Raw genomic sequence first — 26272 nt, 5'->3', positions numbered from 1 at the left:
AATATGATTTAAGACTACGGTATTTACGGTATATGTTTAAAATGAGATAGTATATTTTTGAGGGTCTGACGGTATAATTTATTGATAATTCCGCGGTCACACTGTCTGTCGGTATCGTGTTGCGTTTTGCCGAAAAATCTAAACTATTTTAGGGTATTTTAAATCCATCAAACGTTAATAAAGTGAAAGAGTGCAAATATAAAAGAGTTTAGGAGGCAACAATATAATAAACAGGTAAATGCAAAATATAGTACACTCAGCTATGCATGTATACATATGTACGTGCATATGTACATATACGCACTTCCCAAAAAATGATGCAGAATATTATGCCATTTCAATTGTGTGCATGTGTGCAACCTGGCAAACAATCTCGTGTTTGTGAGAGTGTGTGGTGCGATTTGAACAACAAATTGATTGTTGCGTTGTTGACCTTCACTTGGCTATAATCAAATGGATCTGCTGCCGCCTGTCTCTTGAACTCTTCCAATGGCAATGTGAGGCGGCCTCGAGCCAAGAAACAATTTCGTTGGCGATTGTAATTGTGCGGAAATACGAGCGAAAGGGTCGAAAAGATGTGGCACAAAGCATTTTCCATTGTCCATTCTTTGTTTTACTTTTGCGCGCGCTTTCTCTGCAAAACAGACCAGCAATAGCCGTGCACTCGCCCGCTCACACATACATACATACAATCTTACAGAGAGCGCAGTGTAGTGTATTACTTAACAGCGCCCGTCTCTCTCCTAGCTGTTGCTTGCAGTCACCTGCGTGTGTTTGGATGTGTGTGTGTGAGTGCAAACAACCTACTTCCAATTACACTGCTTCCACACGCCACGTCCCTGTGCCCCTCTAACAAATAATAGTTATTCCAAACATTGGCCACTTATTTTTTCCTTATTTTATTTCGGTTTTTTGTGCATTACGTTATCACTCCATTTACCTGTGCAAATGCTTCTTAATGTATACGTAAATATGTGTTATAACTGTCAAAACGCCCGCCCCGACAACCTGTTTCATGCTAACGCCGCTGCCGCTGATGCTTTTCACATTCTTATGAGATTATTCCAATAAGACAACTTACCGACTTGTCTTTCACTTTCTGCCGGCGCAGAGGCCTGAAAACGTAGGAAAGTTGATTTTTGTGCGTGCCACACAAACGCGTTGACCTTGTTTGCCAGCACTCTATATGTGTGAATGTGTGCACATACATATGCACATAAATATACGTGAAAAACAAACAAAACTTCTCTCTCTCACCATCCGCCCGCCCCCACAGGGTTCCCTAGGGAGAGTCTCAGTCCCGTCCATCGCTCAATTACTGATTTACACGTTCAATTTCGCACAAGTACAGTTTGTTATTTGCAATGCCCAAAGAGCCGAGTACCCCACCAACACATGCGTACTCAAGCCTGTCGGTGTGCCTGTTCTCTTATGTGTACATATGTGCGCCTTGCGTTTTGTTTTGATTTCAATTTTGTGGCCACTTGCTGGCATCCCAGAGCCAGGCGGACAGCGACGACCTAGATTTTGGCCTCCTTTCCTGTTGGATCTCGGTTGTGCGTGTGCCCCAACAGGCACGTAGCACATCCACACACACGAACACATGTTTTTTTCGGCCACTTTCGCCCCATCGTACAAAAACAACAAGAATGTGGTGCATTTTCTGCCTTGGACAACAGTACGAGGTCAGTGTTGTAAAGCGGTTACATCGAACGCAGCTGTCTCAGCGGCAGCAGCGTTGCCACTATACTACACTAATTACTTACATACATTGTATACATATTTGACCCATGCTAGAGATGCGATACTCTGTGTATATGGCTGGTTTGTCACGTATGACACAGCCAATGTGCCCCAGCGTTGGTGTTGTGTTGCAAGGGAGGGGGCAGCCACTACACACCAATATTCGTATATGTAAGTAGCTGCGCTGAGGTTGTTGCTTTATCAGCTCTGTTCGTTCGCTTTGTGTACGTTTCTTTACCGGAACAATGCAAAACAGCAGAAAGATACAATGAAAGCGAAAGCAATTGCTGGAACAGAACACTGGGAAGAACGACAACAGCACATAGCGCAGCCGAACAAAAGAACGACAAATTTCTCAATTAACAATTCGAATCTGTCAGGTGGCAACTCTGTGTACGCCTCCCGCCGAACAGTGAATGTTTTGCAAATTGTTGTTTTTATTGCTCTCTTGTTTCGGCTCTCTATATCTCTTTCTGACCGGTGCTGTCTTGCTCTATCTGTATCTGTGTGTCGCTGTAAATACAACCGGAATTTTCGCTACGCGCATTCTCACGTACACACGACCACGCACTGCTCATCAGTAGAAGCGAGATGGAGAGATGTACTCAGATATATATACTCAGCTGCTCGCTTGCGTTATCACTGCATTCGCTTTGCGCTGCCCAATCTCTCGCTCGCACACACTTCTTCGTCATTTTGCCTTTGTGTTTCTTGTGTGCAGACGCGTTTTACCCAGAGCTCCTCGTACCGCCGCGCAAATTTCTATATTTCGCATTATTCCCGCTAACTTGAAAAGTACTAAAGTGTTTTGTGTAAAAAATAAGTTTCGCCGCACTTAGCAGAAAGCCGATCGCTTGTAAAGTCAGGTAAATAGCACTTTGTCAGGGGGGGGGATTGGTGCAGACAGCTGTGTGTGTTAATAATAGCAACAAGAAAATATTAGGAAACCTGTTAATGCATTTTCACCTTCGAAAAACGCACGCAAACAAGCATTCATTTCAAGCATTTAAGCAATGGAAAAAAAATGCTCAATTTATGCACGCACACAAATGCTAAGCCGGTGCACACACATGCACGTAGATAGACGCTCACGCACTTTTGTACCCAAACGAAAATCAGTTTTCCAAAAACAACATCAACGGCTGGCTAAGAGTTGGAAGAGGGAGGGGGGAGCCTAGCCGACAGCAGAATCAAAAGTCACTTCACTCACTGCTAGTGCAACGAGAGAGCGCTCTTTAAATTCACTGTGTAGGTGTGTGTGTGTGTGTCCCTTTTTCGCTCTGTGTTTTGTTTATGCGGCGCGCGTCCCCAAAAACTTGCAATCACACGTACAGAAGTGGTATTGCCAGGCAACGAAAATTGCGCTTCAGATATACATTCATATGTATATACATTTGTGTGTGTTTGTGTATTTGAACGCGCGCGTGGCTTAGCTATCTCGCCCGCTTACTCCCATTGATCTTATTGCTGTTAAAAACATGTTTGCTAAATTTAATTAACACCGCGTCAAATATATACTACTTATTGAATGTTGATAAGACATTTATTTAAGCCTTTCGGGTCGAACCGGTTTTTCGAAACGGAAGCATTGTAAAAGATTTTTCGATTGGCGTTGAATTTCATTTTGAATTGGAATTGCATTTTATGTTGTAATAAAGCGACGCAGGCACAGGCTGAGCAGAATAGTGAAAAGAAAGCAGCGTTGCCAGCTGTCAGCTGTGTGCCAACGTTAGTCAACACTGCTGTATGATCATATGTTTTAATATTTTAACCGCTTTTAACTTGAATTCTCGTTCTCACTCTGTTATTTAGATCAAACCGCCGACTACGACGACGAAGACGAACGATAAAAGGTCACAAATGCAGCAAACAACAGTTAATCGCAAGAAATGGCTGTTGGCTGTGCTCCGAATCATCAGTATAAATCCAATGGTCGCCAAGAAATAACACTAACAAAACTTCTGTGAATGCACACACTCACACATAAACAGTCACACACACATATATATACATACACAAGAAAGCGCAAGGACGCACAATCAATCCACAATCCGCAACCCACAGACGCACAAACACATACTTACAACACAGTAGTACCACAAAAAGAAAAACTTCCACAAATCATTCAACATACTTCAGAGATATAAAGGATATAAACGCTTTTATTTTCAACAAGTAAAGGAGCAACAACAACAAAAATGTTTAGCTTCCATAAACCACGCGTTTACCGCTCCACCGACGGCTGTTGCATCTGCCGCGCCAAGTCGAGCAGCTCCCGCTTCACGGCCTCCCGCAAGTACGAGAAGGAATCGGTGCTGTGCTTCAATCTGCAGGAGCCGCGCAATGGCGAGATCTGCAACGCGTGCGTGCTGCTGGTGAAGCGCTTCAAGCGTCTGCCCGCTGGCAGCAAGCGCCATTGGGGTCATGTAAGTGCCAACAAAAGTCTACCATGATAAAAAATCTTAATGCTAATGCTCTCTTTCTCGCTTATACAGGTGGTGGATGCCCGAGCTGGTCCCGGCACCAAGTCCATGGCCAAGCAGAAGAAGCGCGAGAACGCAGAGAACGCCGGCGAAGGAGGAGGAGGAGGTGGCGGCTCCAGCGGCAGCTCCTTCATACCCGAGAAGTTTGCAAAGATCTTTAAGAAGAATCGAAAGGGCAAGATAACGGCCGTTCAAGGAGCCGTGCCAACTGAGCCAGTAGCCAGAAACCATCCACGTCCCAGCAGTTCTTCGCCCATGTCTCAGCACCAGCAGAGCGACTCGAACGAGAGCAACGACGATGAGCAATTACCAGTGGCCACCTTGACTACGGGTGGTGGAGGGGTTCCAGCAATTATGGCGGCACCCTATCAGACCAGAAAGCGCACGGCTGCCGCCTCCCAGGCAGCCCTCGCCGAGCAGGGCCAAAACAGCAAGCGACCGAAGCTCACTGGCAGCAAGCGACGCTGCCAACTGGCGCCCAAAAAGCATCGACGCGCCGTCGACAATGTGCCCTTCTTCGAGGAGAGCGATCTGATACGTTTGGAGGTCTGTTGCGGCACAGTCTTCCAGAGTCTGACTCTGGGCATGTGCTGCTACATAATCGATCCGATGCTGTACAAGCCATGCGAGAAGCATCAGCGACTCAGGCGTCAGCAGGCGGAGATGGCAGCCGCCGCCGCCAGCGTTGCCAAGCCAGCAGTTGCGATTGAAGCTCCATCTCAAACTCAAACTCAGAAGCAAGGAAATATTGTAGCAAATCCAATGCAAGCTATGAAGAAGCATCATCTGTTCTTTAAGCGTCAGTTGGAGTCGTTTCCACAGGGCGATATCCATAGAATAAGTCCCATTCCATTGAACAAGACTGATGCCACGGCTATGGCTCTGCCTCTGTCACATTCCAACACGGCCATGGCCACCGCGAGCCTGCATCCGGGTATGACCACTACATCCATGGGCGCAGCTTCACCCTCGTCGCTATCTTCGTCGTCCAACTGCTCGACCTCGTCGTCGGTGGCCACCAAATTCAACGACAACTCTTCGGACTCTGGCTTCGATGAGCATGTCCTCGAGCGCAAATCGAGCGTCAGTCCGCCCACGGATGAGCTGAAGCAGCGCGCAACCACAGCCGTGGCCGGTGGAATGCAGCTGATTCTGGCCAGCGGCCTGCCCATAACTGGCCAGACGCAGAATCTAGTGCTGGCCGGCAATGAATTCACCGCCAGAATTGTCCAGCAGCGTCAGCAGTCGCCCGAGGTGTCAGTCGCCGCTGGAGAGAAAGTTGTCGTCGCTGGAACTGCACTGAAAATCAATGTCGTTAGCGGATCTCAGGGGAATAGTAATAAGATTCGTGCAATATTCAATAATGCCAACACCATACAGCATGAGAACGGGGTGACCACCATACTGCCGGCCTCCTCTTTGGCTGCCAGCAATCAGACGGCAGCCATGAATGCCATAGCCCCCAGCACGGTGACCATAACGCCGGCCAAAAAGGGTGCCACCGTGGCCACTGTGGCCAATCCCAAGTTTATACTCGTTAAGCCGGCTAAATTTGTTGGTCAGGCAGTGGTCGCCACCAGTCCACCTCCACGTTCCGCCGATGCAAAGATCTAAAAGAGAGAGAGAGAGAGAGAGAATGTGATGGAGGAGGCAGCGCAGGGATTGCGGTGATGGGACTTGGTGGTTTTGCAACTTTTTTTTTTTTTTCATTTTTTACATATCGTAAGAAACGGCGAGAAGATTTGCATTTATATATTTATTATTGAGAGATTGAGAGACGCCACAGCACATCATTTGTACATATGCCGCATTCGGTGGGGCTTTGAGGAAGCATCCATGACATATTTTCATGCAGATGAACAACGATGAATGGATGCTGAATAGGGTTTTTTTTTACATTGTTTTAAATATGATTTATCAACTTTTTACGATGGCAAACTAATTGTAGAGAATACTCAGCTAATCGGCCAGCCCCTCACACCCTGGAAATATATGCAAAAACCTTAAATTAGTATTTAGTTTAAGTAAATAAGATTTTAGGACCTCTCTCAGATTTTGTATTTTTTCCTAACAATTTTTTGTCTTATTTGATACGGAGCCGCCTCGCCTGTACTACACAGCGCAATGTAGTCATCTCGCTTGCTCCTCCAAAGCCAGGTGCAGGCTGAATACCGTTATGTAGGCCGTAGGTGTTTGCTGTCCCGTTTTGGACAGTGGCGTACCTTGGAGAAAAACGTGTTTCTCATGTTTGTTTCCCTGCTGCAATCATTTTTTGGAGAAGACGTAAAGCATTTAATATAGATATAAATATATTTAGATGTAGACATATATTCTTAGTAGTTCTGATGTGTATGTAGTAGTGCAGTGCCCTAGTAGTATGTAGTCGAGAGAGATAGATATATAGAGAGAGATGAAAAGGGATCCCCGATCCTCAATCGAGAGAGAAAGCAATCACACCCCTCACCCCCCACTCACAAATGTAGCCTTAGGAATGAGCCTCGAAATAACGAAATACAAAAACAAAAGAAAAGAAAAGGAGAATAATAGAGCGTTAAAAGTGGCAAAATTTATGTTTTCTAAGCATAAGAAATAAAATTACAAAACATTTCCAAAATAAAACCACAACACAGTTTTTGCATTTATTTTACGATTTCCACATACAGCCAACGAGAAAATTGATACTCCCAAGCATTGCAGCTAATGCCAATGTATTGCAGTGTTCCGTATTGCGTGCTGTCTTCGCAAACAAACGAAGAAACGAAACGCGAACCATGCGTGCCGAGCCCTGCTCCATTACACTTGAGAAAATGTCACGAATTTAACTCGAAAGTATAAACAGTGAACAAGACCAAGGGAATTTAAGTAATAGAATGGAGTCCAGCACCATATTTACTCTGTTTCCAGGACCAACAGTTTGTCAGTGTGCAAAAACACAACAAACAAAGAGTGCCATCTCTTTCTGGCCCTGCTGTGAACTGGCAGAAACACTCGTCCGCAAATCGAAGCCCAAACTTGCCTACACTCTTGCAGATTGACATAAAAAACATAACAGTTTTACATTTATTGTACAAAGTGGGACAAGATTGAGCTATAAAATCGAATGTTTCTTACAAACTGTAGTAAAATTCATGAGCGTCCAGGTAGAGGGCAATGCCCACCCACAGGAGCGTGTTCCACGTGCATTCGAGCAGCAGCACAAAGTGGGTGTTCATGGCCCCGAGACGCCAGTGCCAGGGTAACATTTTGTGCAGTACTGAATGGCCCACGTACATGATGATGGCATTCATGCCGCATTCGGAGAAGGGCCAGCCCGACCACCAGCCATCGCGCACATCGATGATGTAGTAGAGCAGCACAAGCAGCAGCAGCGCCACGCTGACGGTAACAAACACAAAGGAGAGTGACCAGAGGTTCTTATTCACGGGTATCACGCCACCCTCACGGGAGAAGCCGCACAGGACACCGCCCATGAGTCCCAGGAGAATTGAGAGGAGCAGCCAGCGTCTGATGCGGCTCTGCCAGGTGGGATGGACAAGGAGCGTGAGACCGGCAAAGGCGCCCAAAAGTACCTGAACAATGCTAAGCAGGCAGCCTGCGTGGGTACAGATGGAATTACTGAAGGAAGTTCTGAAGCGATTGGAGACCAAAGACTTACCAAAGACTCCCTCGGGATCGAAGGCACTGGAATCGTAGACATACTTGGCCGTGGGATGCTGATAGATGTGTGCATTGCCCAGGACCTGCTGGTCCACATAGCCAGCGGCACCGCCAATGCAGTTCGGATGGGCAGCCAGGTCGTGCTTGCCGCCGGGCCCCAAATAGCCGCGCGGACAGCCGGGCACAGGCAGGCCGAAGGTCATGCCGAGATAGGCGGCGATCAGGGCCAGCAGTACGGCCAGCTCCCCGCTGAATAGACAGACATCGTAGATGGCACGATGCCAGGCACTCTGCGGCAGCACCTGCTCCCGACGGCTGCAGAGGGTGTGCAGGATGCCGACAATAAGGAAGGCAACCCCGAAACGCTGCAGCACACCCATCAGACGCAGCTGCTCCAGCGAGGGACCGCTCATCGAGTTGAGGCAAAGGCCGATGGCAAAGAGTTTGATGGAGCGCCACAGGATGCGCAAACAAATGCGAGCCTTGCTGTTGCCGCGCGATAGTTGCGCCTTGACCGAGAGGGGTATGCAGACGCCCATGATCCACAGGAAGGAGGGAAAGACCAGATCGGCGAGATGCAGTCCGTTCCAAGCGGCATGCTCGATCCACGCATACCCACCGCCCCCGCTATTCACGAATATCATCAAAACAATGGAAAGCCTGTGCAAGGACAGCCAAGCAGAATGAGTAAATATTTCGTGCTCCATGGCGGCTCCGAAACCTACCCGCGGAACGTGTCCAGACTTCGCATCCGCTTGCGTTGCGTTGCCTTTGCGGCAGCGGCCCCAATGCTGTCCGCTGCGGCAGCAGCCTCATCGTAGCGATAGCAACGCCAGGCGCAGCTTCCCAGCTTCAGGAGGATTAGCACGGCGGCCACCAGCACGAACACGGAGAGGAATGCTGCAAAAGAGACCACAGCTTACATTTTACGATCGGTGGCCCAGGGGTACACACTCACCATAGTTGATGGGCACGCCAGGCTTGTCCACGGCAAAGTCGCAGCTACCATTGGCCAGGAGCGTCAAATTGTAGACTCCGAACTCCTGCAGATCGGTGCGGCGCAGCCAGCAGAGGGAAGAGCTATGGCAGTATGTGGAGTGGCAGGGAATTTTTTTTAAATGGTTTGATAACGCTTTGGCAATCGCGTCAAGTGCCACAAGTATGCACACAATTGATTAATTTTGATTAACGCCCACGCAGAGTGGCACTAGCTACTTGGCTGCCTACCAGTAGGCAGTCAACCCATGCCAGCGCTGGACTAGCTACTTAGCTGCTTACCAATAAGCTATAGCAATAGCATTACGCAACGACTGGTTAACGGGGGAAACCAACATATGCTAAAAAAAAGAACACACATCTACATATGTATGTGTGTGGTGTACTCACACATTCTCGTATGCATAGCGACCCTGATCGTGTTGAAAGATTTTGAAATTCAAAGCGTACGCCGTGCTCAGCTGTAACGGTTCCACTGCCAGCTGCTGTCCACTGCCAGCGGCGGGCAGAGCTTTCACTTTGGTGTAGGGGCACTGTTACGTTTTGTCGGAGTGGGGAGGGGTAGAGATCGAGAAGATTTCGATTTCATTAATAGTCATCGATTCAAGAGTGAAACCGAATCAAATTACTCGCATATTACCGTATAGCATTCGTCGGAAAGCGTATAGAGAAAACTGTGCTCAGCATACTCCGACCGCAGGTACATGTAGGCCTGGTCGACGCCAAGGGCGCGCATGTTAAGACCGCGCCACTCCGGATCTGTGTACTCCACCAGCAGCGACATTTTTTCTGGGTCAAATCTGAGCCGTAGTCAAATGTTATCAGTGCAAATTGCAATGACAGACTCAAAAGGGGGCGCGGCCTATGATGGTAAACGCTAGCCTGTTCGGCGTTACTGACAACCGACGCAGCCTAACTGGTCAGAATTTATAACTGGAGAGCGTCATGTTCGGTGCAAACAAATGAAAACAATTTCGAGTGCGCAATAAAAGTTAATTCGCAAGTGGATCAGCGCAACAACAACAACACAACTATAACAGCAAACTAAATGCAGTGCTGGACAGTGTCCACAGCTGTGCATAGTGGCCAGATGGGTGGAAACCATTGGCACGCAAACTCCATGCCAGATTTGTACAAATTTGATTGTTTGCGGATATTGGTGTGGATTTTGATTATTTCTGTAATATACTATTATTACGCAAATGTTGATATTGATTGGTTTACTCCCATTGATTTTCCATACGACTTTTGAAATGTTAACACAATTGGCGGCTTCCCAAGTTATTGCGAAAGCAGGGGGCGTATGTCCGGGGTGGCAACGCCAACAGCTGTTCGCTTTGCGGACCGGACTCTGTTTCCAAATAATTGTTGCTGCCGATGCAGGCTTGAAATTGAGCCCACCAACACCGCAAGAGAGAGAACAGCGAGAGCGGAAGGAAGGAAGGAAGGAACTCGGTTGCTGTCAGCCATCCATCAGCCCACCCCCTCATCAATGGCCATCAAACCCGAGACACGCCTGTGCGCCGTCACCTTCTTTGCGAAACTGCATCCGGGCGATGTCTGCGGCAGCAATGGCCTGCCGCTCACCCCCAATTCGATAGCGATTCTGGGGCGTGCCCAGCGGCTGAAAGAGGTTCAAGATGAGCACCTGTGCCAGTATCTGGACGTCATTCGCGGCAAGCATGGTAACAGGCAAACCGCCCGAACAACCTTGTGTTTATCTCTAGACTGACATGGAGATTCTTTTCAGAACGCACCATTGTCGTATCGGAGTATGTGGGCTGCTCCCTGGAGGAGCATGTGAAGCGACATCCCCCGCTCAGTCTCGCACAAATCTTGCGCATCTTTTACCAAGTGGCCTGCGGCATCAATGTCCTCAGCCAGCACTATCTGGTGGCCCACAATCTGGAGCCAAAGAACATTCTCATCGCACCGGATGGAAGGCTGAAGCTCTTCAACTACGGCCTCTATTTCATGACCAAGGGCGGTGCCTATGTGCCCTTTCCCGTGGGCAACATCCGCTACATGGCACCCGAACGACTGCTTGGACTCAATGGCAATGTCAAGAGCGATGTATGGGCGCTGGCCATGCTGGTGGTGGAGCTGGTGCTGGATCTGCAGCTCTGGCCAAAGCTAAAGATCTCCAATGTAGTCCGCAAAATACTCGCCTTCGCCAGGAGCAACAATGTGCTGGAGAAGATCGCCCGCGAGCATCAGTGCTTCGAGGCCTACCAGAACATGGACGCAGAGCTGCGGCAGCTGCTGGAGAAATGTCTCCATGCCAGTCCCGGCCAGCGGCCACTGCCCAGGGAGCTGCTTGCCCACAAATGCTTCGCGGACATCCTGCAGGCAGATCGGGAGCGGGAGCGGGAGAAGGCACAAGAAGCTGAGTCTAAGCAGCAGCTGGAGTCCCATCTTCCGCCTCTGCCGCTGCTGCTGCGGTGTCCGCTGTCGCAAATCTATCACCTGTGGCAGCTGGCCGGTGGCGATGTCCAGGCGGAGCTCAAAAAGGAGGGCCTCATCCGCAGCGAGGCGCCCATTCTGGGCCTGCCGCAGATTGTGCGTTTGAACGGTGCCAGCGTCTGTCCGACTCGCAGCCAGTCGCACCTTATGGACGACCGAGTGGTGCCGCTCAAGCTGCACGCCCTGCTGCAGCGTCTCAGCCAGCTTCCGGCCTGTGTCTACTTCCCGCTGCTCCACTCGCCACGCTTCTCCTCCCAGCATCAGCGGTTCGTCCTTGAGCTGCAACAACTGCCGCTGGTGATACGAGAGCGCGACATTGAGTACCAGTTCCATCGCGTTCGCCTATTTGCACGCCTGCTGCAAGCCTATCCGTACACGGCCGAGCTGTTGCAGCGTGAGGCGGCCATCGATATTCCGCCGCTGCTGCGTGGTGCCGTCTGGGCGGCACTGCTGGAGGTGGTGCCCAACAGCGGCTACGGGAAGATTGACAAATTCACGCCGACGTCCACGGACAGGCAGATCGAGGTGGACATACCCCGATGCCATCAGTACGACGAGCTCTTGTCATCGCCCGACGGCCACCGGAAGCTGCGACGACTGCTCAAGGCCTGGGTGACGGCCCATCCACAGTATGTCTACTGGCAGGGCCTGGACTCGCTCACGGCGCCCTTTCTCTATCTGAACTTCAACAATGAGGGTGAGTGTTGGATCTGCCATCCCCAAGGATCTGCTACCCAAGATGTCGTGTGATCAGAGTTATCCCTTACAGAGTTGGCATTTTTGAGTCTTTTCCGCTTCATACCGAAATACTTGCACTGGTTCTTCCTCAAGGATAATTCGGCCATCATCAAGGAGTATCTCAGCAAGTTCTCGCAGCTAACAGCCTTCCATGAGCCGCTCCTTGCCCAGCATTTGTCCAGCATCAGTTTCATTCCGGAGCTCTTTGCCATTCCCTGGTTTCTCACCATGTTCTCTCGTGAGCTGCCCTCAGTCTCCCCATCTCTCTTTGCTGAATCTTCCTTTTTGTAGATGTGTTTCCGCTGCACAAGATCCTTCATTTGTGGGACAAACTTATGCTGGGCGATAGCTCGTATCCGCTGTTCATCGGCATCGCCATTCTGCGCCAGCTAAGGAGCACGCTGCTCGATTCGGGCTTCAACGAGTGCATACTGCTCTTCTCCGATCTGCCCGATATCGTGATGGAGGCCTGTGTGATCGAGTCCCAGAAGATGTACGAGGCGACACCAAAGAGCATAACGCACCGCCAGCACGCCTTGCATTCCCAGCCGCCCCAGTCTCTGGTTTGTTTTTTTTTTGCTTTGATTTACAACCACGTCAACGTCTGACCGAATCTTTCTTTTCATTTGCAGGATATTGGAGTAACTGATGTGGAGCTGAAGCATCTGCAGGTTGAGCAGTGTCCGCGCATCAGTGCCAAAGATGTGCAGCACTTGCTGCTTCATTCCCCCTCCGATCTGGCACTCATCGATCTGCGGAGCGTGGTGGACTACGGACATGTGCATGTGCCGCATAGTATCAACATACCGTTTGCCACGGTACAGCTGGGCGAGCAGCGTTTGGAGGCGCTAAATGTTCCACAACTGGAGGCGCAGCTACGCGGGCGGATTGTTGTTTGTGTGAGCAACATTCATCAGAATGCAGTGGAGGTGAGCAACACGCAACACGCAACACGCAACAAAAACTCTTTTCCGTTTCCGTATTCGTTATCGTTTCCATTTTACAGTTCTCAAACTTTCTGGTGGCCTGCGGCGTGCAACGCACTTGCATCCTACACAAGGGATTCAATGTCCTGCACTCCATCGAGCCAAACATACTCATCTCGAATTGATTGATCGAAGAACCAACCAACAGCTTACACACATCGTCCCCTCTGTGTCGTCTTTGTCAGCCTCATTGCTCCTCCTCCTCCTTCTCCTCCTACTCTTTTTCGTCTAGCCTAAGCGCACTGTACTATACTGATAATAATATTTTATATATATTCTATATACTTTTCGTATATAAACATTGATGTATTGTGTACATACGTGTAATATTTATAACCTTTGAACTGGCCGTTTGTTTTATTGCTCTAAAAGAGAATTTCAAGAGTGCAAACAGCTCTGAATTCTACACTCTTCTAGGATTTATCCATCTGAATTCAATTTACACAATTGTTGTGTTGATTTTTCGTTGCGCTGCCATCGATAATTACGCAGAAAGCCACAAATCCAAGAACCCAGGCGAATATATGTATGCATGTACATATAACTAGTCGATAGTCGAAAGGCAAGCCATGAGAAAGGGTAAAGGGTAAAATTTATGATTTTAGATATTAAATTAAACTTTTCATTTCGGTACAGTCGCAGGCCCAGGTACAGGTACAGGTTGAGATAGTCGATGTGGATCCAGATTGCCTGTTCGGGACCTTCCGTTAGGCTTTTTGCGCTGCATTAGAGTTGAATGTGAAGAAAGTGCGCTTCCGACAGCCCAATATCTTTGGGTAGATCCATTTGGCCTCATCACCACAGAGCAGCTTACACCAAAAATAGTTGCAATGTTGAATAAACTTTAAGCAAATTGTGTGCTGTTTATAATTGTTTGCACATTATTTACTGGCAGCATGCAGGTCTGCCAGAGACCACGAAAACGAGTCCTTTCTCTTATGGAAAACTTTCTTCGATACTCAAAAAGTCAGGAAGGACTCCTGGATCCAGGGCATTCCAAAAAGAGCCATAAAAACTCAAAAATGTTCTTAATTAAACTTAAATTAAATGAATAGTTAACATAATTATTGTTTAGTGATTTGTTTTTATTAATTCTTGATACCCTACGACTACACAGGGTATCCCTAAGACGAGTCATGCTATGCCTATCAATAGAAAAGTAAGAAAAGGGTATACAAAAAAAAAAAAAAAGATTCTAAAAAATGCAAAACGAAGGAGAAACGGAATGGAAATGTTGTTGAAATGTTGTCGCTCACTTAGGCACTGCGAACACCGCGCAGCTCCTTGTCGGCCTTCTTGAGCGTGATGAAGTTATTGAGGCCCTTGACGCGCAGCTTGGACCAGATCATGAAGTTGCCCAGACCCAGAATGGTGGCGGCATGAAGGGCCGCCGCCTCCGGATAGAGGACGGTGGCACAGCCAAGTCCCGAGGGCAGATTCAGGCTAGACCAGACATCAACCTGCATATTGTCGGACTTGACGGGCGGGCAGTTGATCACTGGATAGTTGGTGCTGCCCGATACGACAGGTCCCAGACCATTGGAGCGTCCGGCCACGGCCACAAAGATAAGGTTGTTCATCACCGACTCGTACTCTCGGACAATGCGAAGCGTCTCCTCCGGTCCCTTGTGCGCAGAGCTAACGCGCAGCTCCACGTTGAGGCCCAGGGAGCGGCAGCTGGTGGCGATCTTCTCGCTGTGCGATGTGTCCGAGGCACTACCCATAAGCACCACCACCAGGTGATCCTTGCGCGGCACAATATCTGCCAGCTGCTCCGATACCCAGATAAAGTTACGCTTCACCGTGTCAAGGTCACTGGACGTGACCGATGTGAGATTGCGATACACCTGCTTGTCCACCATCAGGCGCTTGTCGCCTGCTGGCCACAGTCGCCACGAGTCAGAGTCTATAATGTCGGCGAGCACAATGTTGCCATCGGCATCGATGCCAAACTCCACCTTCATGTCGATCAGAGCACAGTTCTTCGTCTGCCAGGCCCGTTCCAGTATCTCGAAAACCAGTAGTGTCGTACGGCGCATAATGTCCACCTCATCCTGGCCTGTTAATTCAAGGATGATGATAAGTTACGGCTGTGCTTCAGATTGCTTACCAATTGACAGGCCATTGAGCTCAAATTTAGCTGAGATTATTTGCTCCTCGCTCCACTGGGGATCGTGGTTGGCGTCGTCCTTAAAGAATGTCTCCTGTTTGGGTGGTGAGAATCTAGCAAGACAAAGGTTGATCGTGATTAACTTTCAGGAAGTGGGAGGAATGCTTTGCTTTGCTTTCAATTTTGAAGTTAACATTCTCCTGACGAAACTTGGCAACGAATTGCATTAGGAATGGTTTTCGATGACTTTTGCAATGCTATTCGTGATGCGGGGAATGGGGATGGCTGGGCAAACAGATGCTTATCGGGACAGGCGTAGTCGTTGACCTCAATGCAGTGCATCGATTGCAGTTAAATTTGTTTACCGCAGGCGGCAGCAGCGTCAAACGTCAACGATGGTTGATAGGCGGCTTCGACTGAGATAGATGGGGTGCCGATAACCTCGGCATTAATGCCACTAACCTGTAGCCCTCCGGTACGCCAACATTGCGCTTGAGGAACGATCCAGTGGCCAGGCGTCGGGTTACCCACTCGATGGGTATCATCTCGCATTTGCGGCTAATAAAGGCCTTAGCCCCGCAATGCTTCACATAGGCCGTGCGTATACCTATTGAATGTTGAAAGTTTCACATAAATTGCACAAAATACACAAAGCTGCGGTATTGGGGGGACGGGGACGGAACTCACCAGCCTCGTTGAGCAGCCGAAATACCTGGCCGTTGGTGGTATTCGAGATCTCCGCCTTGCCGGCCAAATCATGGGCTTTTACACCATCGCCGGCAGTGATGCGATCCTTGCTCAACAGCAGGCAAAGTCCAGGATGCTCGGGCAGGTCGTACACCAGCTTGGTCTTCCCCTCGATCAGAACCTTTCCAAGCTTGTAGCCATCAACTGTGAGATTAATGGTTTCATACACATGAATGCATAGCGATATGGAAGGAATTCAATGGATTTCACACTTACTGGATGTAGTTGTCATCTTTCTTGCTTCTGATATTTTGTTTTTTGATTAATTTGAATTAAATTCAATTTGTCTTTCTGATGTGTTCCGTCTCTTTCACTGTTTTCACGTGTTGCGCGCTTCTCTTTGTGCTTGATATTCGCGTGTGTGCTTCGCTCGCTGTCTCTCTCTATCTCGTTCTGCTACGTTTTAGTCGTCTGCTGCTGTGGGTCTGCGTCGAAGACTCGCTCAAAGCGTAATGTGCACCGACAGAACGGTTTCCACGACTTTATGTTTTGGATTATCGCTCGCCATGAAGAAACTATCTAAGGAGGTCTCGTCGGATGCTCGTCCGCTGCCTTCGCTTTGTTTTTTACCATTAGAGTTCAGTGCGTGTTTTTTCGCACATATTTTAGTTTTTGCAGCAAGAAAGTTGCAATTTATTTTTGAATTAAGAACCTAAGAAAACGAACTAAGAAACTAAAACGAACGAAAACTACTCTCAATTAGTAAATTATTAAAATCAAAATAAAAATAAAAACTTCAACTCTTTTTCTTGCGATGGGCAACTTTAAGCCCAATGCAATCAAAGGGTTAATCAGCACACTCCATTGTCGTTTCACTCACACTTACTATGCTGAGCCCTTTCACTCGCACTTACTGACAGCATTGCTAGCGGTGACGTTCTGCCGACACGACCACCTTATATAATCATCATGATCGCTCATGAAGTAATTATATAAGGAGGTGCCGCCGGCAAAATTGCTCTACTATCTATGCGGTCATGCGTTACAGCAGCGTGTACGTGCAAAGCGTAGGCAAAGCAACGGGTTTTTCGGATATTCTACATATGTACGACAGCCGCTCTGCCAAAACATTGTGAGGCCATTGCTGTTTGGGGGTAAAATAATGAAAAAAGGAAAACAGATGGCATGAGGCGCTACTCAAAAAATTAGTGTTTGAAGAAAAATGATTATTTTATTCAATTAAATCGTCCCACCACAGCTAGTTAGAGTATGCCCTTAGCGGCAACCAATTCATACTTTAATCTAGTCTAGTTTTGGTATGGCTTAGGCCCTCTCCCCACACAGATCAAATGGCGATAATGACGCGCCATAGTTTCCTTCAAGTCTGTCAAATGGAGGGTAAACAAAAATATTTTTGTTTCTGTTGTTTTTCCCCATAGTTTTTAATAATAAACCTTTCCCCGACACGTTTTCCGCCGGCCAAATGTGATTGGGAACGTAATCAGGATTTTGTATCGGTTGCAATCCAGACTTCTTGGAAAATTTAACGATCCGCCAGAAATCCTAAAATTGTACCCATACATTGTGAGGCCATTGCTGTTTGTGAGTAAAATAATGAAAAAAGGAAAACCGCCAATTAATTAGTAAGTTTTATCAAAGAAAACTAGCATATTTCAAGTAAATTTGTTGCTTTTTGGCACAATTTTGAACCTCGCGCAAAGTTCATACCTAAGCATACAGAGTTGCGTGAGAGCATGTAACCCCAGGGATGGAAAAACATCGATGTTTTCTGGCAGAGTATCGATGATAAGTTTTACATTTTGTTTCGTCTATCTACATATGAGAGAAATAACTAAATGGAGAAGAAGCTCGTTAATTCGGAAATGGAACAGATATAGTTTCTAAGCACATATAGAGTCTTGTGAGCTTTATGTTAAAACTACATTGTATCAATAGTATCGATGCCTGTAAACATCGATGCTTGTCCACCTCTACTGTCATAATTCTACTCGATACTCAATGACAACTGCATCAAGCAATCGATGTTGGACGGCATCGAAATCTGCAAAATCCAACAACGATCTTCGGCTTTTCAAACGTAAAAGTGATGTTGCGATTTCGAGATCTAACCAGACTGGCAGCAAGATGTTGCACCATAATGCTCTGCGGGCGAGGAGCTGCGTTTCGATACATTGTTAATTTAAATTTTCCGCCACAATAGGACCAGGGTGTCCTCACAGCTAAGGTAAGTGTCCACTGCCAACCCACAGCACCGACCCCTACGCGCAGGTCGTGGGTTTCGGCGCCGGATTTTGTTTTATCTTGTGGACCAGCATTTGCCGCCTCGCCTCGTAGTTTCAGTGTCATAGAACTTCCGCCGCCAACGCCGACAACGGGAATTTTCGCCCCAAAGCAGTTTCGCGTTTAACGTTTAAAGGCGCGCCCGTCATCCATCAAAGCGGCGTCGAAGTAGTCGCAGACGCATCGCAGCAAAATACAAAAAAGAAACGTAATACCTTTTGTTATACTAGCAACAAAACGCTTCTCTTATTGTTGTTGTAAATTTCAATTCGTTCACTAGTGTTTGGGTGTTGTTGCTTTTCGCCCGCTTCTAGTGAAACGTCCGCGTCTGTTTGTCAATTGTTTCATCTGAAAATTTGTTTAACTGGATTGTAAAGAACAGAGTCACGTCTTCCACAAAGGAATCGGTAGCAGCGGCAAAACCAACATAAGTAGCAATTCAAAGACATTAAATTAAATACATAAATATATGAACAGTGGAATCAAAATTTGTGTACAAATTTGTTATTGTATTTGCAAAAATGGAAAATTTTCTTCCCACGGTTTTGTTTCGTTTTGTTCTGTTATCCTTGGCGTGTCGTGCCCATGAAGCAACTATAAAGGAGGGCTCGTCGGTGGCAGAGTTACTCGCTACTTCTGCCTATTTTCAGTGCTCGTGTGCTTGTCAATGCGGAAGGTTACAGCGAGAGCCCTTTCACTCGCAAGTTCTGCCTATTTTTGCCGACGAGACTTCCTTTATAGTTGCTTCATGGTCGTGCCTTAGTTTTTGTCGCCGTTCTCTCTTTCTCTCTCTCTCTTTGTGATTGCATCTGCAACCCTCTGTTGTTGTGTTGCTTTTCTACCAGATGTGTGCGGGTCCCGGTCACTGTTTCGAGAGTGCAAGAGTGGGCATACAGTGGGCATAGAAATTATTTACGAGACATTATCGAAGATCTCAAAGGTCTTTCAGCAGTATGCATTTTTTATTTGATATTCCTAATTGTTCTCAGTATCTCTTCTCGCATGGGTGCCCGCACACACAAACACACACACACATGCATCCATACACAAGTACATATATACATATGTATGTACATATGTAAATATGCAAACGAACTCTTCATTTTTGATACCCGTGCGGCGAAGGTATTATGATTTTTTCAAAATGTTTGCAACGCAGTAAACGATGCATTTTCATCCCCCCATAACCCTTAAGGAATTTTCATTAGCATCAATAGACGTGTGTCGTATGCGTTGTTCTGCAGAGGGTATCGAGTGTTTCGGTACTTAAAGTTAGTGTTTGCTTCTTGTTCTTCTTCTTGTTTCTTGCTTTGTTGTGTTTTGTTTTTTTTTTCTTCGTGCGACGTTGGACGCAAATCTAAATTGATTTTTCTTCTCTTATTCCGGCTGCTGCTGCTTCTCAGCTGCAAGAACCATGCATATGTAAGTACATACATATGTGCATACTATGTATACAAATGTACATACATACATTAGTATGCATATATGTATTATATGCTGCATACACGACGCGCCCAGCGGCACAAATCCAGCGGTAAGCGCTGATCAAGGAGCAACAAAAGGAATGAAGTCTTTGAAATACTTTCAGTACTGGCTGGCATGCATACATAAGTATGTGAATATGTATGTACATATGTTAACAATTATTCAAATTTCAAACCTTCTTTTTGACTTCACTGCATTTTTGTCGCCGGCGTTCTCAATATGTATGTACATATGTACATACATACATACATACATATGTACGCCTGAGACGCCCCTTTGCTTCTTGAGCCCCTAAAAATGTTAAATTGTTTGTTATATAAAAGGAATTTTAGATATTAACTAACTAACTAACAAACATTACTTGGTCATTGAAATGGTCATTCCCGATTTACATAATTTAAAAAGATTATTTTATTTTAGCGGAAAAAGACCGATAGTTTCTACCTGAAGCAAATACTGCAATCTGCCTTGGCCGGAGAAAGAGGAGAAGCGGTGGATGAGGAACAGACGGAGGACAAGCCCAGATCCAGATTTAGAAAAAATAATCTGAATCCGGCACGAACCGGCAACGGCGGTGTGGTTGTGGTCCATACGCCATGAGTTCATTCATCGAGCTGCTGGGACTGTTTCTGCTGCTGATGTTGCCCTTCCTGTACGAGACGAATCACATTTTTCGCTATTATTTCAAATTCCTCATCTACTACGGCATCGTGTCGTTCAACTCGATCGTACTTATACCGGCCTTCCTCACACGCCCCTGCGATGTGCGCAACCTGCTGTAAGTATTATTCTTATTTAATTAACTTCAATCTGACTGGCATTGCTCTTGCGTCGTCCACTCTGCATGCAGTTACAGTGGAACGTCCTTTTAAAAGGATTAGTTTTGGACTGGCCGACAAGGGAGAAAATTAGTATAAATTGAGAAGCCATTTGCTGTAGGAATTCCATCATTCCGCATCCTACTCTGCACAATTTTTGCTGCATTCGAATGGCATGCAACCTCAAAGTGGTTAGCCTATAACCAATTGTAGGACACTCAAATACTCGACAGCTCTCGTGAGGTACAAATTGCTGGGGAACGAAGCACTTAATTTACGCATAAGAAATTGTACTTACAGTGTGCAGGTCCAATGATCAAGTCAATATTGGGACTTACATACATATGTAGCTAAACCGGTACGATTGGTGGCTCTCTGCCGGCCCGACTTTGTGGTTGGAGGGTTTTGCAAAGTTGGGACTAGAAATCCCATCTCCCCAATGCTACATGAATTATTAAGCCACCACCATGCGACGTCAATGACACATACAACATTAATTTCCCATCAATATTAACAAGTTAAGAATGCAGGTGGCAATCAAAAAACGCAACTCGGTGGGGCCATCTGGATGTCACTTTGAACAAATCGAAACTGTATATTCTGTGTACATACATTTCCAGAGTACTCTGGATTGTGTGGTTAGTTTCCCATTGAACTGGATGCAAAAGTGCGCCACAAAGAGTCACATTACTGTAAGGTATATGGATTGATGTCAGCGTTATCATCTGAAAATGGATAAACACATTCCGTTCAGAGGGTATCCCATAGTCGAACAACCGCATAAACGGCATTAATAATTGCTTTTTGTTTTGTTTTGGCAATGCTTGCCGACACCGCCCCCTGGGTGTCAATCGAAGGACAAAGTTGGTGATTTGCCCTTCTGCTGGGACTATACCTATACCAAAATATGGATGAAGGTGGGAGCTTGTCGTCCGATTTGAAACGTGTTTGCGCATTTCGGTGGCGCAGGGTGGCCAGAAGAAAGGCGGTGAGAGTGGGACACTGGCGGCGCTGTTGCACGCTAATGGTAAACTGTGGCAAAAGGTGGCCCCGAGGTCGCTCCATTGCGGTGTCTGTCCCCTCGCCTTTTGTGCCTGTGCACTATGGGTAAAAAGCCCGAATTTTTGGCATTTATTTAATTTATTTTGGGTAAAATATTTGAATGCGACTTAACTTTTCTGATTCCTAAATACCCACATAGAACAAAACTGGTTTTAGAAGATTTTTACCTAGTACCATATGTTTTTTGAGCGCTTTTTAAAGTCGGCTGATTTTGAGATGCTTGGACTTGTGAAAAAGTGCGGGAAAAATTGAGCAACTTCCAGATGTAATTGTAGCTCGATTACAAAGTTTATATACAAGTAAAAATATGAAAATAACAGGTCGAGGCATTTACATACATATATTAATTGTTAATACATGTTTTTGTATGGTTGTGTGTAGTTATTTAATTGTCCAATGTTTTGTTCGAGTGCCTTTTAGCTTGGTACTAACAATTGCACGTGTTTTCTGTGAATATTACTTTTGCACAGCACACCACTGCACAGAAGTTCAAGTTACTTGTTAATTACCAAATATTTTAGAATCACGTGATGTTAATGCTTTTTGCCCGTTTTTGCCCCTTTTCGAACAATTTTAAATTTTGCAGATGCTTATGAGTTCACTCATGCAGCGCTGCTGTAGGTCTGGACCAACAACATTCGTAGAGCAGACGCAATAAAATGTTGTAATTTAAAGAGTATTGACAAAAACTGACTAACTAAAGATGAAACTATTACAATTCAAACGAAATTTATCCAATTTATTGCTTAGTTAAACAAGTACTAAGCGAAATTGTACGTTGGAGCGATTCCAATCAAATTGCTTTTAACCAAACAAAATGTTTGAAAGGATCTTTTATCATAATTAATCTTTTGAATACTTTTTTTTATTTTAAATACGACTTAAATGGGTTCCAGTTCGTATGGGGGCGGGAGGTAGGCGGGGTCCAAATGACTTTTATTCCGAAATTCTACTTTAGTCTAACGAACATTCATGCCAATTTTTAGAGCTCTAGCTCTTTTGGTTTGGTTAATGCCAAAAAAACGTGCTTTTTACCCATAGTGCTGTGGTTGCAAGTGCACTTGTAATAATTTCTCCCGTCCACATACCTCCGTCCCGCACTTACGAATCGACTCAACACGACTCGACTCGTATGACACTGTTGTGAAAAATCATGAATATTTGATAACGTTGTGGTTTACTCGTACTCGTGCTTGTAGTATCAATTATGCCTTTGTTTCCTCAACTACTTTATGCAGTATATCGATTGGATGGTACCCGGTCACCGGTATCCAACAATGGTAATGCCATCGTCTGGCCTATAATTAATTCTACTCCAAGCCTCTAAATGACGTGCAATAAAGCGGCTGTAAACGCGTCACTCTAGTCCACATATAGTAAATTCTCGTATATAGTACCTATACATAGCTTTGATTGCCCGGCTACGTCTGGCTGGGTATTAATATGATTGAAAAAAGAATACCATAGAACCTGCAAAGCGATTTAGTACGATTCATAGAGACAACGAGCGATCAATGATCCGCACGGGAGACAATTGGCATGAGCTCTAAGTGTTAAGGGCACACAAATTCACACTGTAACAAAACTCAAATCATTGATTTCTCGATTTTGCAGCTGGGCCAGCACTTGGTGTCATCGCGTGACAGCGCTGATTGGGCTGCGCTGGGAGCTGCGTGGCAAGGAGCATCTGGCCAAGGATCAGGCCTGCATCATTGTAGCCAATCATCAGAGCTCGTTGGATGTGCTGGGTAACTAAGGAATCGAATCTGGTTGATGTGATCTATGCTCATAATTATTTTTAATCGCACAGGAATGTTTAACATTTGGCATGTGATGAACAAATGCACCGTGGTGGCCAAGAGAGAGCTTTTCTACGCCTGGCCGTTTGGATTGGCCGCCTGGCTGGCAGGACTCATATTCATCGATCGGGTGCGGGGGGAGAAGGCGCGCGAGACCCTGAATGAGGTGAATCGACGCATTAAGAAGCAGCGCATCAAGCTGTGGGTATTCCCAGAGGGAACGCGTCGCAACACAGGCGAGTTGCATCCATTCAAGAAGGGCGCCTTCCACATGGCCATTGAGGAGCAGATACCCATACTGCCCGTGGTATTTAGCTCCTACTGCACATTCCTCAACGACAAGAAGAAGATACTCAACGCTGGACGGATAGTTATCACCACACTGCCGCCGGTCAGCACAGAAGGCCTGACCAAGGACGACATTGAGCCGCTAATGGAGCGTGTACGTTCCCAGATGATTGAAACATTCAAGCTAACCTCTGCGGAGGCCTTGGAGCTGCGTTACAATCCGCTCAAGTCCTCAGCGCTATCTTCAACATCATCATCATCAGCAGGAGCATCAGCGTTGGAAGGAGACCCGCAACCAGTGTCAGAAATAGATGACACTGTGGAAAGCGGCAGTACGAGCTGTGCACCGCTTCATGTGGGAGCCGCAGCAGCAGCATCGGCCAGCTACGAGACGTACAAGAGCAGCGCCACAGCCGCCAAGGCAAGCATGATAAAAACGCTCTAGATGTAGTGATAGTGATGCTGCTTGAGCGAGAGTCGATAGGAAATAATCAGCTTTTAATCTTATCTCACACTTGACCCACACACACACACAAACCTCATAAATACATCCAAGTAGATAAATTAGCAAGGCTTATCCAGGCACCAGGATTAGGACTATTAGTAGGAGCAGCAATAACCAAATTGCAAGCCAACAACGACTGTCAGACATATGTAATATTATTCTTAGCGACAAACCAAATTCAACACTGTGCAACATGACGTCAAGACACAGATTAAAGTATCTACTTCCACATACTCGTGCATAAAGGAAAAATACAGAACAACAATCCAATCCCACAAGTCTTGCTTCTAATGAGCACGCTAGCATTTTCTACTATAAAAACTCAAAAGATTAATAGGAAACCAGATCGAGTGTTTTACACATCAGATAATATTCAACACGATCTCGTAAATAATTATTGACACTATTGCCGAAGCGGAGACCGATTTCTACATGTGCAAATGTGTTTTCTACTTTAAAAACTCCAAAAATGAATAGAAAGCCATATAAATCGATGTGTTTTACACATTAGATAATATTCGTAACTAATTATTGACACTATAGCTCAAGCGGAGACCGATTTCTTCGATTTCAGCGAAGAGATAAAATGTGCTCTGCTCATTGAGAGTTGAGAGTTGGTACTGTGAGCAGAACGCAAATGGAACTCCGCGATCCGTGTTGTATACAAACCAATGAATTTTTCCATTCAATGGGACAAAAATAGATCCAACGAAAATTGATACGCAATTTTATTACCAAAACCAAAAACAATTTTTTGAATATTTTGTCATTCTGTTTTTTATCCGATCGTTTTTTAATAAATTAGTTGACACTATCTTTAAACATGTTCAATAAGAATGATCTGTGTAAACGTTTAAGCACTGTTTTGTTCCAGTTTGTGATGATCTTGTTCTTGTGATTGAAACTTATCTCATTTGCCATACTTTAAGTTGAAATTTCAACATATTTAGATGATTCCCTCCTTATTCTCGCACCTCATAGGAGCAATGTGACTAACTCCGAAGGGTGTGAAATAGATTCATAAAATATAATTAAACTAAATTGTATTAAAAATTTTATTTTTTTAAAGATTTTAATGTGTTTGTGTACAAAAATGCAACGAATCAAACAAAATGAACGGTATCCGTATCCGATTACACTACTCAACACGATATGGGGCTTAGAAATGGTTTGATGATAATTTTTTTTTCTGTCAGAACTTTTTTTTAAATAATTTTTCAAATCTGCTATTTTTTTAACAGTTTTTTAGAGGTGGTTGACATCTGGTTGTAATATACTTAGTACTAATTTAAAGTGTACCCAAACACTTTGTGGTTTTAGCTTACCGTTTGGGAAAGATTAAATTTTGAAATGCAAAAATGTTGATTTTTGTGAGGTATTTTTTACGAAATTTTGACTTTAAAAACTCGGGAAAAGTCGAAAAAAAATCATGTGTCCACTATTTTTTATGAATAGATGCATTAATTATGCGTCGTTTAAGGTATTGGTCATCAAAATCTATGGAGAGGCGGCCTCTGCCTCTGCAGTGCCCGTGCAGTGTTCGGCTAAAGGGAGGGCGACGAGCGTTTTGGGTTGAGAAGTGATGTAGCGATGACAGATGAAGAAACGAGAAGGGACTTGTAAGTCGCATCTTACGCGTCACAACTTTTATACCCGGTACTCAGTCAGTACCATATTGTTTTTTTTTAGAATTTTATATTTGACATTTTAAATTTTTTCTACACCTGCCATCTACAGAACTTCTCACGCCAACACTTACACTGCAGAGTCACGGCAGAGGCACAGGCACAGGCAGAGGCAGAGGAACGGCAGAGGCAGAGGCCTCACACTGCAGAAGCAGAGTGTGCGGCTATAATAATGATTTAGTCGGACCCCCTTCCGCCTCCGCAAAAGGGCGAAAACCTCCCAAATCTACAATTTTGAAGATAGCAGAAAAACGCCATTCCGTAGGGAATGACCATATATATCAGATCACCAAATTGGGATACGATTGGATCATTATTATAGCCACAATGAAGAAATTAATTTGCAGTGGCCAAACCCACCCCGTCCCGCAGCATTCACACCATGCTTTTCGCTGTTTATGGCCTCTCCCCCTGACACGTCTCTGTCTCTGCCACGACTCTGCAGTGTGTGTCTTTAGGGGAGGGT

At 45.8% G+C, this 26272-nt stretch overlaps 5 protein-coding genes across 7 annotated transcripts; 3 read left to right on the top strand and 2 right to left on the bottom strand.

Moving 5' to 3' along the window:
• The first annotated feature begins 94 nt into the window (after positions 1–94).
• LOC117903704 lies at positions 95–6749 on the top strand. Of its 2 annotated transcripts, none has more exons than XM_034816085.1 (3): positions 95–234; positions 3556–4169; positions 4239–6749. In XM_034816085.1, exons 2-3 carry the CDS (start codon positions 3942–3944, stop codon positions 5838–5840), a joined length of 1830 nt encoding a protein of 609 aa, XP_034671976.1. In that variant the 5' UTR covers positions 95–234; positions 3556–3941; the 3' UTR covers positions 5841–6749. The 2 variants fall into 2 exon arrangements, with proteins under 2 accessions (XP_034671976.1, XP_034672067.1); XM_034816176.1 differs by lacking the exon at positions 95–234 and adding an exon at positions 2441–2609.
• Positions 6750–7255: 506 nt separating this feature from the next.
• Positions 7256–9914, bottom strand: LOC117903819 (heparan-alpha-glucosaminide N-acetyltransferase). Its single transcript, XM_034816299.1, has 6 exons — positions 9520–9914; positions 9270–9412; positions 8842–8963; positions 8609–8783; positions 7882–8543; positions 7256–7818 (listed from the first exon to the last, which is right to left on the bottom strand). The coding sequence occupies exons 1-6, from the start codon at positions 9661–9663 to the stop codon at positions 7334–7336; spliced, it is 1731 nt and encodes a 576-aa protein (XP_034672190.1). The 5' UTR covers positions 9664–9914; the 3' UTR covers positions 7256–7333.
• A 271-nt stretch (positions 9915–10185) lies between these two features.
• On the top strand, positions 10186–13338 carry LOC117903638 (TBC domain-containing protein kinase-like protein). Its single transcript, XM_034815961.1, has 6 exons — positions 10186–10564; positions 10630–12039; positions 12112–12318; positions 12372–12643; positions 12713–13009; positions 13087–13338. Exons 1-6 carry the CDS (start codon positions 10372–10374, stop codon positions 13189–13191), a joined length of 2484 nt encoding a protein of 827 aa, XP_034671852.1. The 5' UTR covers positions 10186–10371; the 3' UTR covers positions 13192–13338.
• A 792-nt stretch (positions 13339–14130) lies between these two features.
• Positions 14131–16382, bottom strand: LOC117894226 (multifunctional protein ADE2). Its single transcript, XM_034801145.1, has 5 exons — positions 16140–16382; positions 15864–16067; positions 15639–15783; positions 15177–15289; positions 14131–15125 (listed from the first exon to the last, which is right to left on the bottom strand). Exons 1-5 carry the CDS (start codon positions 16153–16155, stop codon positions 14323–14325), a joined length of 1281 nt encoding a protein of 426 aa, XP_034657036.1. The 5' UTR covers positions 16156–16382; the 3' UTR covers positions 14131–14322.
• A 1832-nt stretch (positions 16383–18214) lies between these two features.
• On the top strand, positions 18215–25189 carry LOC117894235 (1-acyl-sn-glycerol-3-phosphate acyltransferase alpha). 2 transcript variants are annotated; one of them, XM_034801166.1, is made up of 5 exons: positions 18215–18372; positions 20070–20427; positions 23144–23277; positions 23340–23793; positions 24141–25189. In XM_034801166.1, exons 2-5 carry the CDS (start codon positions 20246–20248, stop codon positions 24316–24318), a joined length of 948 nt encoding a protein of 315 aa, XP_034657057.1. In that variant the 5' UTR covers positions 18215–18372; positions 20070–20245; the 3' UTR covers positions 24319–25189. The 2 variants fall into 2 exon arrangements, with proteins under 2 accessions (XP_034657057.1, XP_034657048.1); XM_034801157.1 differs by lacking the exon at positions 24141–25189 and having other exon boundaries at positions 18216–18372; positions 23340–24114.
• Positions 25190–26272: the final 1083 nt, after the last annotated feature.

The sequence above is a fragment of the Drosophila subobscura genome, chromosome A, assembly GCF_008121235.1.
Source record: "Drosophila subobscura isolate 14011-0131.10 chromosome A, UCBerk_Dsub_1.0, whole genome shotgun sequence".
NCBI classification, from domain to species: domain Eukaryota; kingdom Metazoa; phylum Arthropoda; class Insecta; order Diptera; family Drosophilidae; genus Drosophila; species Drosophila subobscura.
The sequence above is the reverse complement of the archived record's forward strand: the minus strand, read 5'-3'. Positions and strand labels throughout refer to the sequence as shown.

What these genes read in the sequence shown, in the direction of transcription:
- LOC117903704 (XM_034816085.1), top strand. Translation starts at nt 3,942, where the DNA reads ATGTTTAGCTTCCATAAACCACGCGTTTACCGCTCCACCGACGGCTGT. An exon ending in GCAAGCGCCATTGGGGTCAT is followed by an intron (nt 4,170 to 4,238) that starts GTAAGTGCCAAC and finishes TCGCTTATACAG; the next exon opens with GTGGTGGATGCCCGAGCTGG.
- LOC117903819 (XM_034816299.1), bottom strand. Translation starts at nt 9,663, where the DNA reads ATGTCGCTGCTGGTGGAGTACACAGATCCGGAGTGGCGCGGTCTTAAC. An exon ending in CGCTATGCATACGAGAATGT is followed by an intron (nt 8,964 to 9,269) that starts GTGAGTACACCA and finishes ATACTGCCATAG; the next exon opens with CTCTTCCCTCTGCTGGCTGC. An exon ending in AGTCTGGACACGTTCCGCGG is followed by an intron (nt 8,544 to 8,608) that starts GTAGGTTTCGGA and finishes GTCCTTGCACAG; the next exon opens with GCTTTCCATTGTTTTGATGA.
- LOC117903638 (XM_034815961.1), top strand. Translation starts at nt 10,372, where the DNA reads ATGGCCATCAAACCCGAGACACGCCTGTGCGCCGTCACCTTCTTTGCG. An exon ending in CGTCATTCGCGGCAAGCATG is followed by an intron (nt 10,565 to 10,629) that starts GTAACAGGCAAA and finishes GATTCTTTTCAG; the next exon opens with AACGCACCATTGTCGTATCG. An exon ending in GTTTCTCACCATGTTCTCTC is followed by an intron (nt 12,319 to 12,371) that starts GTGAGCTGCCCT and finishes TCCTTTTTGTAG; the next exon opens with ATGTGTTTCCGCTGCACAAG.
- LOC117894226 (XM_034801145.1), bottom strand. An exon ending in TCGGCTGCTCAACGAGGCTG is followed by an intron (nt 15,784 to 15,863) that starts GTGAGTTCCGTC and finishes AACATTCAATAG; the next exon opens with GTATACGCACGGCCTATGTG. An exon ending in GGCGTACCGGAGGGCTACAG is followed by an intron (nt 15,290 to 15,638) that starts GTTAGTGGCATT and finishes TTGTCTTGCTAG; the next exon opens with ATTCTCACCACCCAAACAGG.
- LOC117894235 (XM_034801157.1), top strand. Translation starts at nt 20,246, where the DNA reads ATGAGTTCATTCATCGAGCTGCTGGGACTGTTTCTGCTGCTGATGTTG. An exon ending in TGCGATGTGCGCAACCTGCT is followed by an intron (nt 20,428 to 23,143) that starts GTAAGTATTATT and finishes TCGATTTTGCAG; the next exon opens with CTGGGCCAGCACTTGGTGTC. An exon ending in GAGCTCGTTGGATGTGCTGG is followed by an intron (nt 23,278 to 23,339) that starts GTAACTAAGGAA and finishes TTAATCGCACAG; the next exon opens with GAATGTTTAACATTTGGCAT.